This window comes from Panthera pardus, unplaced genomic scaffold (genome assembly GCF_024362965.1).
Source record: "Panthera pardus isolate Hobbes unplaced genomic scaffold, ASM2436296v1 HiC_scaffold_6, whole genome shotgun sequence".
Taxonomy (NCBI): Eukaryota; Metazoa; Chordata; class Mammalia; order Carnivora; family Felidae; genus Panthera; species Panthera pardus.
In genome coordinates, this window is record NW_026526991.1 from 62,503,369 (window position 1) to 62,514,330 (window position 10,962).

General features: G+C 52.8%; 1 protein-coding gene across 1 annotated transcript; it reads left to right on the forward strand.

Annotated features, from left to right (window-relative positions):
• The first annotated feature begins 3,949 nt into the window (after positions 1-3,949).
• On the forward strand, positions 3,950-10,200 carry KRT3 (keratin 3). The gene is made up of 9 exons (XM_019419467.2): positions 3,950-4,703; positions 5,740-5,960; positions 6,506-6,566; positions 6,915-7,010; positions 7,289-7,453; positions 7,876-8,001; positions 8,334-8,554; positions 8,951-8,985; positions 9,470-10,200. Exons 1-9 carry the CDS (start codon positions 4,044-4,046, stop codon positions 9,832-9,834), a joined length of 1,950 nt encoding a protein of 649 aa, XP_019275012.2. The 5' UTR covers positions 3,950-4,043; the 3' UTR covers positions 9,835-10,200.
• The last annotated feature ends 762 nt before the right edge of the window (positions 10,201-10,962 follow it).

Sequence of the window (10,962 nt, forward strand, 5' to 3'; positions counted from 1 at the left end):
GGGGATCACAATGTGGGAAATGACTGAAACGTAGGAAAGGTGTTCACAGATGTTGCGTGGTCACAAATGACAAAAGTCCACCATGGTCTCCACTTTCTGAATCCAACTGTGCTTGTTTTCAACACTGAGCCTTGGCTCATGACCTCCTGGGATGAAATGCTTTTCCTTCTGTCTAATCCTGCCTTCCTTGAAAGCTCTGGCCCATGTCTCTTCAGGAAGCCTTCCCATGCGACTCTGTTTTCTGACTCTTCATGCCCTCAGAGCACTCATTACACAGCACATAGTTTTACAGTCTTGCTTTGTTTGGCTTGCCTAGACTGTGAGCTCTTTGAAAACCATTCTCTCTATCACACGGCGACTGAGGAGTCAAGGCTCAGTAAACACTTCTCATATTTGTTCACTGGTTTCTCTTTGGTAGGCTGGCAGCTGAAGTCCGCTTCCCCTCACCCCAGGTCATGGAGTTGATATCTATCTAGCTATCTATTGGGCCACAAACTGTGCTCACATCCCCTGTAGGGCTGCCATGGATAAGTGCAAATGGACTCATCATTTTATGGGGCCGGTTCTTTGACGGGTGAGGAAGCTGAAATTCTCTGCGTGGGTTGCAAACACAAACAGTTAACAATAATAGTGAACACCGCTTGAACTCAGGTAGTGTGCTAGGTACTTTCCAGGCATGACAATGATCTTATGAGAGAGGTATCATTAAAAACTTAATTTTTTCGATAAGGAAACTGAGGCATAGAGAACCTGCTCATGGATGTGTCATGACAAAGCTGAGATTTAAACACTGGGCCTGTGTACACCTGAACTAATATGACATTGTACGTCAGTTATACCTCATTAAAAAAAAAAATCAAACAACTGGGTCTATTTGGCCTCAAAGTGCACACTCTTTAATATTAAGAAAAAGAAATATGGCCTAATTTTTTGTGATATGCAGCTTTGGTCATGGTTAGTCATGGGGTGGGGCTGGCCCAACTCTGGGTTTGGTTCATTCTTTAAAGTCTAGTTCTTCGGAGGGAGCCAAGTGGAGGAGCGTGTCTGTGTGCGGCCACGCTCTGGGCCGTGGGCTCACTTCACATGTCATTAAGCCTTGGGCAACAGCTCTGGAAGGTCAGGGATCTAGTTCAGACCTGCTAGAGAGGAAATCCCAGTACTGGGCAGGGGGCAGATTATAGGACCTCAAATGCCCAGTCAACTTCAAGCTGATTCTGTGATTGATTGATTCTTTTGAAAATTTTAAATTTTTAAAAGATTTAAAAAATTTAAAGTATAATTGACATACAGTATTATATTCATGTGCAACATAGTGTACAACATAGTGATTCTAAAATTACATACATTACAAAACGCTCAGCACGATAAGTGTAATTACCACCTGTCACCATAAAAAGGCTTGCAAGACTATTGACTTCACAGGCCCCAGGCTCGTTTATTTGATAACTGGAAGTTCATATCTCTTAATCCCCTTCACCTGTTTTGTTCATCCCCCCACCCCTCTGATTGAGTGATTGTTCTTTTTTTCCTTTTTTAGGATAACCACTTTTTAAAACATTTTTTCTTTACATTTATTTATTTTTGATAGAGAGAGAGAGACAGAGCACAAGTGGGGGAGGGGCAGAGAGAGAAGGAGACACAGAATCTGAAGCAGGCTCCAGGCTCTGAGCTGTCAGCATAGAGCCCAATGTGGGTCTTGAACCCACAAATCGCGAGATCATGACCTGAGCCGAAGTCGGACGCTTAACTGACTGAGCCACCCAGGTGTCCCTAGGATGACCACTTTTTAAAAAAGTTTTTATTTTAATTCTAGTAGAGTTAACATACAGTTAACAGATGTACGATATAGTGATCCAACTATTCCATACCTCCCCCAGTGCTCATACCGACAAGTGCGTGCCTTAATTGATTGAGTGGTTCCTGATTGATTGATCAGTGATTCTTGATACTGTGATTCTACAACATTTTTTCCATTGGAAAAGAGGCGACACTCATTTTGCATGTGTATTTTCTTAAGCTGTACACCAAATTTGAGGTGTCCAGATTCCTCATGTTGAGATGATCTCAATTAACTTGGGGTACCTCATGTAATGGGATTTGAATTCTTTTTTAGAAAGTTTATTTATTTTGAGAGAGAGAGCGCGAGTATGTGAGCAGGAGAGGGGCAGAAAGAGAGGGAGAGAGAATCCCAAGCAGGTTCTGTGCTGTCAGGCACAGAGCCCAATGCGGGGCTTGATTTCACGAGCCGTGAGATCATGACCTGAGCCAAAATCAAGAGTCAGGTGCTTAACTGACTGAGCCACTCAGGCACCCCATGAACCCATTTTTGACCAGTTTTATTTGGTTGTAATCCAGGAAAGGCTTAATTTATTCATTAATTCGTCAGTTAATTGATTGACTCATTCAACCAAACAATTTTTTATCAGCACCTGTCATTGGCAAAGCACTGTGCTAAGAACGAAGGGATCCAGTACATTACCAAGACTATAAACTCCCGGAAAGCTTACGGCTTTATTCTGGGGAAGGGGCCAAGAGGATGCATAGCCTGTGGGCAACAAATGGGCGAGAGAAGGACAAAATAGGAGAACCAGGTCACTGAAGAAAATTTCATTTCCTCTGCACTCGGGCCATTCCCAGCCCCACCCAGCATTGAAACATCCCCTGTCCTTTCCTCCTTTTTCCTAATCTGAGACAGCTGCTGCCAAGGCTGCATAGGTTACACCCTTAGCAGGGCCTAACGTGCAGCACACTGAATGAAAAAAGGCCTGTCCTGGAGAGATAAGCGGCTAATTTGGCAGGAAGGCTTTCCTCTTGGACAAGCCAAGCCCAGTACCTAAGCTTCTGAAAAACACCAGGCTGGCAGTTCTCAGGCTTTTGGAGTCAGACACGTATGGCAGTGCTGGGGCCCTGCCAGGTCTGTTTTCCTGAGGCTGGGGGTGGGGTATGGATGCTGAGGCCACAGACTTCTAGGAGCACAGCCCCTCAGCCCGAGGAGCGGTCTCACAGGGGATCCATGTATTTTGTTCACCAATGAGTCTCTGTACCTTGCACAGTGCCGGGCACGAGGTAGGCCATCTGTACCTATTTGTTGAATTGGTGGTAGAACTTGTGTTTGAATCTCTAGTCCTCTGGCTGAAACCAGAGAAGTGCCCAACATGTGGGGAGCAAGAAAGGAAGCTTTAGAGCTACACCAAAATGTGGAATAGTGTATGGTTCCTCTGGGAAGTTTTCAAAACAAACAAACGAGCAAACCAATAAACATTTCTCATACTGAATGTTGCTAACGACTCATCAAAGCGCATAGGTGTTTACTGCCCCTTTTCTCAGAAAACAGTCATGAATCCCAATACCTCTGTCTCCTGAACTACAGCCTGGGATGGGCGGCAGGGGGCGGGGAGGCAGGAGGCAGAGTTTTCAGGGATCTGAGCTTTGTTTCCAGAAAGGGAGGCAGGGAGGTCATCCTTTCACCCCAAATCCAGCACAGAGTGGGGCCCGCCGGGGACACTCCATGACCATGTGTTGTCTGTGGAGTGAACTGAATCACCCCTTCTGTTGAGATACTTCCCTTGAGTGCTTGGGTGGGCTTCATTGTTTCCACTACCCAGACAACCAGAATGTCCCCAACCCATCTTTCACTCCATTCTTTTCACAGCTGAGGGCAGACAAATGGCTGTTGGGCACCTGGCTAGGATGAGTGTGCCTCTTGGGTCCTGTCAGACAAAGCTAAGGAGGTGGCCATGCCCAAGCATGGGGCAGTGCCGGGAGCCACCCCCTGCCAGGTAAGCCTGCCACCTTAGCATTTTTACCATTTCAGATTATTTTCAAGGTGTGTTTAGTAGCCTGGAACAAACTTATTGCCTTGGAGGCAAACCCAACCCATGACTATTTGGGATTAATTATCTCTCCTTCGTTTGAGCCCAGCAACCTCCTTGATGTATATAAAGGGATTTATTTTGCACAGGCCTTCAGTTCCCTTCCCTCTTCCTCTGACTCTCAGTGTCCTGCTTAACTCTGGTACTTTTCCTTCACCAAGCTCCCTCACCATGAGCAGACAAGTCAGCAAGACATCTGGCGGCGGCGGCCAGGGCTTCTCAGGTCGCTCTGCCGTGGTCTCAGGAAGCAGCAGGATGAGCTGTGTGGCCCGCTCGGGGGGAGCCAGCGGAGGGGCCTGCGGGTTCCGGGGTGGGGCGGGTGGCTTTGGCAGTCGCAGCCTCTACAGCCTGGGTGGCAACAAGAGCATCTCCATCAGCGTGGCCGGTGGCTCCCGGGCTGGTGGCTTTGGGGGAGGGCGTAGCAGCTGTGGCAGTGGCTTTGGGGGTGGCTTTGGAGGTGGCTTTGGTGGTGGCTTTGGTGGTGGCAGAGGAATGGGAGGTGGCTTTGGAGGGGCTGGTGGCTTTGGAGGGGCTGGTGGCTTTGGTGGAGCTGGTGGCTTTGGAGGGGTTGGTGGCTTTGGTGGAGCTGGTGGTTTTGGAGGGGCTGGTGGCTTTGGAGGGCCCAGTGGCTTTGGAGGGCCTGGTGGCTTTGGTGGGCCCGGTGGCTTTGGTCCTGGTGGCTTCCCTGGGGGAATCCAGGAAGTGACTGTGAACCAGAGCCTCCTGCAGCCCCTCAATGTGGAGATCGACCCCCAGATTGGGCAAGTAAAGACCCAGGAGCGCGAGCAGATCAAGACCCTCAACAACAAGTTCGCCTCCTTCATCGACAAGGTGATGAAACTCTGACCGGGCCCCCATTTCCCAGGCTGGGACTTTGAGTTTAACATTTAGGATCAATCTTGGATGAGCCAGGCTGCAGGGAGATGGTTAGGAAGTCTAGGATCTGGGAAGATGTTCGGGGCTGATGAGTTTGCCGACATGGTCACCTGAGTAGGAAAGACAATGGGCTCCTCTTTGGACCTGGACATCCTAAGTCCTACCTGTCTGGCTCCCTGCTCAAGTCTCTTGCCTGTTGCCTTATCTATGCCCAGGCTGGCAGCATTGGGAACACATGGGAAGAGCCATGGCTACTGGCAGGAAAGGGTCTGACCCAGGAGTGGGCGTTTATCAGACATGAGGCTTCCCAGGAGGCCTGTTCCCTCCACGCTGCTGTGCCGGGCAAAGGAGACACATGCCCTGGAGAAGGGATTAGAGGGGCTTACCTGGAAACCTTAGTCTCAACAGGGCTGCAGAGGAGCTAGCAACCAGTCTGCACCCCTAACTGACCAGGTCAGAAGGAGAAGGGTGCTTGGTGTCCCCCAGACCAGGGTAGCTCACTGCTGCGGGCTCTCTCCTGTGGTGCTGATTGCGGCATTTCAATCAGTATCAGCTCCCAGTGAGTCACATCCTTTGAAGGGCTGAGCGTCAGCAAGGCTTTAGGTAGGAAGAATGCCGCTGAGGCTCAAGCACATTTCTGCAGAGTGTACTGTCATTTTGGACCTTGAGATAGAGTCACGAAGTCCTCGGGGAACACCGAGGGGTCATCTTTGCCATTCTGCTTCTGGACAGGGGCTACTTCCAGATTCCCCACCCATTTCTCCTCCTTCTGTAACTTTCCAAAGTGGTGCTGGATCTTTAGCGGCCTGACCAGAGCGGCCATCTGCCCGTAGCCTCTCCAGCTACAGCAGAAGCCTAGCTTCGCATCCCTTCTGGGCCTCTGTGCCGGGGGATGGGGGGATTCAGAGGCTCAGTCCCACCTGAGCCGGGGCCCCTCCGCTCCTCTGCCACAAGCGTTGCCTGATGCGGCTTCCCCCCCGATGCGTGGCAGGTGCGGTTCCTGGAGCAGCAGAACAAGGTCCTGGAGACCAAGTGGAACCTGCTCCAGCAGCAGGGCACAAATTCCATCACGGGCACCAGCAACCTGGAGCCCCTTTTTGAGACCTACATCAACAACCAGCGGAGCTACCTGGACAGCATCCTGGGGGAGAGGGGCCGCCTGGACTCGGAGCTGAGGAATATGCAGGACCTGGTGGAGGACTTCAAGAAGAAGTGAGTGACAGAGACATGAGCAGCAGCCCTGTGTCGGAGCCCCGGCCCTTACTGCTTTCCTCCCACCTGCTGGCAGTGGTGCCAATGAGCTCATCTTCCTCTCCTTACCTTCGCAGAGGGCAGCTCGATTCACTGGGCTCCCCACTCGCCCTCCTTCCCCAAGGACGAGTAAAGTCATGGCAAGTGGGATGAGTTTAGGGCTGAGGAAGCACTTCCTCATGATCCCGGCTGGGGAAGATTCGGGTTCTAGGATCTGAAGATTGCCGGGACAACTCAGGGCATGCTGACCGACGGTCCGATTTCCTTGGGACCGAGGGGTTTCCCAGGAGGTGGGACTTCCAGTGCTAAAACCAGGCCAGTGTGCTTGGAGAGACTAGAGTGGCTGGTCCTCCTAGCTAATAAGGGGCGAGTAAAGAGGGTGTGTTCAGCTAAGAGGGGCAGCAGAGGGACAGAGGGATGGAGAGATGAACTTTCAGAGTTTCAGACAAAAGTGTTTATGACTACCTCGAAACCCAAACTCAGCTATTTCTTTTTAACCCTTACAGATATGAGGATGAAATCAATAAACGTACAGCTGCTGAGAATGAATTTGTGACCCTGAAGAAGGTAAGGCTGTGTGTGGGGTTCCCGGGGCTGTGGACACGCACGGGTTTCCAGCTGAGCTGGGGGAACCTTCCTACTCCACTGCCACAGAGCTGCCGAGTTCAGGCAGTTGAAGCAAAAAAACAGAAGCCAGGTGCATCATAGTCTGGAAAGATCCCCAAGAGCCAGTTCATTGGTTTTTCATTTTTGAGTAACCATCCCAGTGAGACACGAGTCACTCCTTCACGTGGAGACCAGTCTCGGACAAGGGCCGGTCAATCACCAGCCTGTCCTGACCCTTTCCTGTGGCACGTGCAGTTTGTTGTTTGTTCCTTGTGGGGAACGAGGCCTTAATGCTTCTGTCTTTCTCAGGACGTGGACACCGCCTACATGAACAAGGTGGAGCTTCAGGCCAAAGTAGATGCCTTAATGGATGAAGTCAACTTCCTGACGACCCTCTATGACATGGTGACGTTTCCTACTAAGAGGGGAGCCAGGGAGGGTGAGATATTTTTAGAGGCTGGGCTGATTTGGTATCTAGGGCCCAGGAAGACTGAGCCTAGAGATAGGGCTGGCCCCTTGTTGGGGTTCCACAAGATGGACAATAGACACGGGTTCTCTGAGGGGCTGGGGGGGCAGGGTGGGGCAGATGCACATTCAGAACTGAGCCGGAGAATGGGTCTATTGTTCAGGAGTCTCTCTGCAGGCCTCTGCTTGAGAAGTAACAGGCCCCTCTGTGTTGGTAGGAGCTGTCCCAGATGCAGAGCCACGTCAGCGACACCTCCGTGGTCCTGTCCATGGACAACAACCGCAGCCTGGACCTGGACAGCATCATCGCTGAGGTCAAGGCCCAGTATGAGGACATTGCCCAGAGGAGCAAGGCAGAGGCCGAGGCCCTGTACCAGACGAAGGTGGGAGCTAGGCACCTCTCAGAGGATCCCTTGAGGGTCTCAGGGAGGCTGTGGCCTGTGGGGACTGCTGGGTGGTGGGTCCCTGGTGGTCACTGGGTGGACCCCTCTTGCTTCTACCCTCTGGAGACATCCTTCTAATGGCTGTTTGGCTATCCCTGGAGGAAGGTGGTTCCACTGTCCCTTGCCAGGCCACATGGGACTGGTTCTAGCTTGTTCTAGACTGCAGGGTAGGGGAATTCCTACCACCGTGACCCAGATATTCTCTTCCCTGCTGCCACAGAAGTGTCCCTGCTGAAATAGGATTCAATGTCATTTTAACAAATGCTTACTAAGCACCTCAAGGTTGGGTGGGTGATGTTAGGGATAGAGAAACAAGTCAGGCAAAGCCGCGTTAACACCCGATCTTCCCTTCTGTTCTCCAGCTTGGGGAGCTGCAGACCACGGCCGGCAGGCATGGAGATGACCTGAAGAACACCAAGAGTGAGATCTCTGAGCTCAACAGAATGATCCAGAGGCTGCGGGCCGAGATCGAGAATGTTAAGAAGCAGGTGGGAGGGCAATGCATATAGGCGCCTGGATGGACCAGTGGGGAGTGGGGCTGGGATCTCAGGACTCCTAGTCTGGAATGGACTTCTGGGGTCATCTCAGGCAGCATTGACCTCCGGCAAGTTCAAAGACCGAGCCAGTCCAGATGGCTAGTAATCCATGGGGAAAATATCTCCATAGATGAGGAAAAGATAGAGGTATTGGGGAGAGGGGGATGTTGCCTGGCTTTCAGATGCTTGCTATGGGGTAAGCTATGGTAAGACTCAGAGAGCCTGGGACCCTCCTGCTAGGCTCATCTCTTCCCCTGCCTCCCCCCCCTGCCCCCATCCTCCAGAATGCCAACCTGCAGGTGGCCATCACCGAAGCTGAGCAGCGTGGGGAGCTGGCCCTCAAGGATGCCAATGCCAAGCTCCAAGAGCTGCAGGCCGCCCTGCAGCAGGCCAAAGATGACCTGGCCCGGCTGCTGAAGGACTACCAGGAGCTGATGAACGTGAAGCTGGCCCTGGACGTGGAGATCGCCACCTACCGCAAGCTGCTGGAGGGCGAGGAGTGCAGGTGGGGCTTCCAATTCACTCTCCCTACCTTTCCTGACCTGGCGCACATGCTGAGGGTCAGATGAGTGACTAAGTGCATGGGAATGGAGGCCTTTTGTATAGAGAGAGGACCCATCATTGTCAGTAGGCCCTGAAGAGGCCTTCACCCGCCCACTCTTTCCATAGATGGCCAAAGTGCACTCACGACCAAGGGCGCACAGGGGTTCTGAATGAAACAGAATCTTTGGGCAGGGAGGCAGGTGCCTTTTCTGGCTGGCATCCCTCTGTGGACAAGGCTAGGGTACTGCTCTGCTTGGCTTCTGAATTCAGTTCAGGTTGCAATTCATCACCTTCATCCATGAAAAATTGCTGGTTATTTGCTTTGTGACAGAGCTATTTCTCTGGCTTTGTCCTGTAGGATGTCTGGAGAGTGCCAGAGCGCTGTGAGCATCTGTAAGTAGCCAGAATAACCATGACCGTGAGAACCGAATCTGAAATACCTGCAATCACACAGGGCAGTAGCACCTTATTTAAAAAAAAAAAAAAAAAAAATTCTATGGACGTTGGAGAGGTTTTCCCTGGGCAGAAGGGGCAGCAGACCTGCTTCTGTAATTATTTTCAGGGTTCAGGGCACTATTAATAGATGTCTATGGGATGGGGAGTATGCAGTAGGGAGCCTATTCATGAGAGGAGAAATTCTGGAAAAGTCTCCAGCGTGGGAGGCGGGGCATCAAGAGTAGAAGGAACTATTGGAGATTTCATAACCACTTAGCACTATGGGATGAGCACCCTATGCCATTAGAACGTGCCACAATGATCAACCGGTGCAAAGCTGCCTTGGTGGCCTCCCCATCATCCCGGGCCCCGTGGGTCATCAATTATGATACAGCTAGGAGGGCGAGGGGCGCTGATCGTGGTTCTGTCCTCTCCCCGGCAGCGGTGGTCAGCGGCGGCGGCGCTGCAGGTGGTTACGGCGGCGGCTTCGGCGGCGGCTTCGGCGGCGGCTTCGGCCGGGCAGGCGGCGGCGGCGGCGGTAGCGGCAGCGGCTTCAGCTTCGGCGGCGGCAGCGGCAGCGGCATCGGCATTGGCAGCGGCAGCGGCAGCGGCAGCGGCATCGGCGGCAGCAGTTTCGGCTTCGGCGGCGGCAGCGGCATCGGCGGCAGCGGCTTCGGCCTCGGAGGCGGCAGCGGCGGCTTTGGCTCCGGAGCTCGCTGCGGGGTCAGTGGCGGAGGCTTCAGCTCGGGCAGCAGCCGGGGCGGCAGCGTCAAGTTCTCCCAGTCTTCGCAGCGCTTCTCCAGATAAACACCGCGCGCCGCAGCGCCTCGCGCCCCCAGCCCCTGCTCCCCGCCCATGTCCGCGACATCCTCAGTGCCACCCCCCACTCCCGACCCCAGCCCACCCTCCCGGGGCCCGCTCTCTGGGGGCTGGAAGATCCGGGGCACTGGATCCTCCATCCAGACTCCTGGCCGAGCGCTGCCGTGAGAATTTCAGGCGCCCTCTCGGGCTCCGGTCTGTGCCTGTGATTGTCCACGTGTGGCCTCAGCCACTGCCTTCTCCTGCCCTTGGGGTCCCCCCCGCCCCTGGTGGAATGGTCACCACTGCTGATGTATATAACACAGGGACCCCTCTGCCAACCGTTCTGTCGCCAATAAAGTGCATTGTGTTTCACATCAGGCCTCGGGGCCTCCCTGGCCGCCTTTCTCCCCATTGGACTGACTCCTCTCGCTCTGTGCCAGTGGGCTGTGCTGTTCACAGAACAGCTGGAGTGCTCTTCCTCCGCGACTAAGGCAGTTACTCCCGACTGTCCTGTCCACTGTATGGTATCAAAACGGGCAAGAGCTGGTGGTTCATTTGTTCTTTGAGCGCTGGGGGCCTGGTGGGAGGACATTCCAGGAGGCGTTGTGGCCTCAGTTCTTAGAGGGGAAGGTCTGACCATGCATACATCGATTCCCTTCTGGCCTCTCATTTGGGGGAACCTAAGAGGACCTTGAGTGGCTGAGGGGTTTGGGGACAGAAGGTTTCTTTCCTTGGCCCTGGTCCCTACTCCAGCTGACATCCTGAAAGCCTTCTCCTTATCAAGGTGCACTTGGGAGAGTGTGAGCTGCTAGAACTCCAGGGCTGCAGGGATTTCTTGAGAGTCACCTATCTCGAAGTCGGGCCCAAAGAACGCCAGTCTGCTGACAGAGCTCTGCTAAAAAAAAAAAAAAAAAAAAAAAAAAGCGTTCTGTGTCCATTACATCTTTCCTCCTGGGAGTATGTATTAGAGTTTTTGAGAAGTTTTGTAGCAAAGAATACCTGTTAGCTGTCTTTAACCGGGCATTTCCCACAGAGGCCTCCCTTCTGGGTAGACGACTACCAACACCCTCAGAAAATGTCCTGCACCTGTCTGCATGCACTCTGGGTCCTCAGGTGGTGCACCAGTCATGGAAA

Bases quoted from the DNA above. Each gene is read 5' to 3' on its own strand.
- KRT3 (XM_019419467.2), top strand. From the start codon at position 4,044: ATGAGCAGACAAGTCAGCAAGACATCTGGCGGCGGCGGCCAGGGCTTC. The intron at 7,011-7,288 runs GTGACGTTTCCT...CTGTGTTGGTAG, and splicing joins TGACGACCCTCTATGACATG to GAGCTGTCCCAGATGCAGAG. The intron at 8,002-8,333 runs GTGGGAGGGCAA...CCCATCCTCCAG, and splicing joins TCGAGAATGTTAAGAAGCAG to AATGCCAACCTGCAGGTGGC.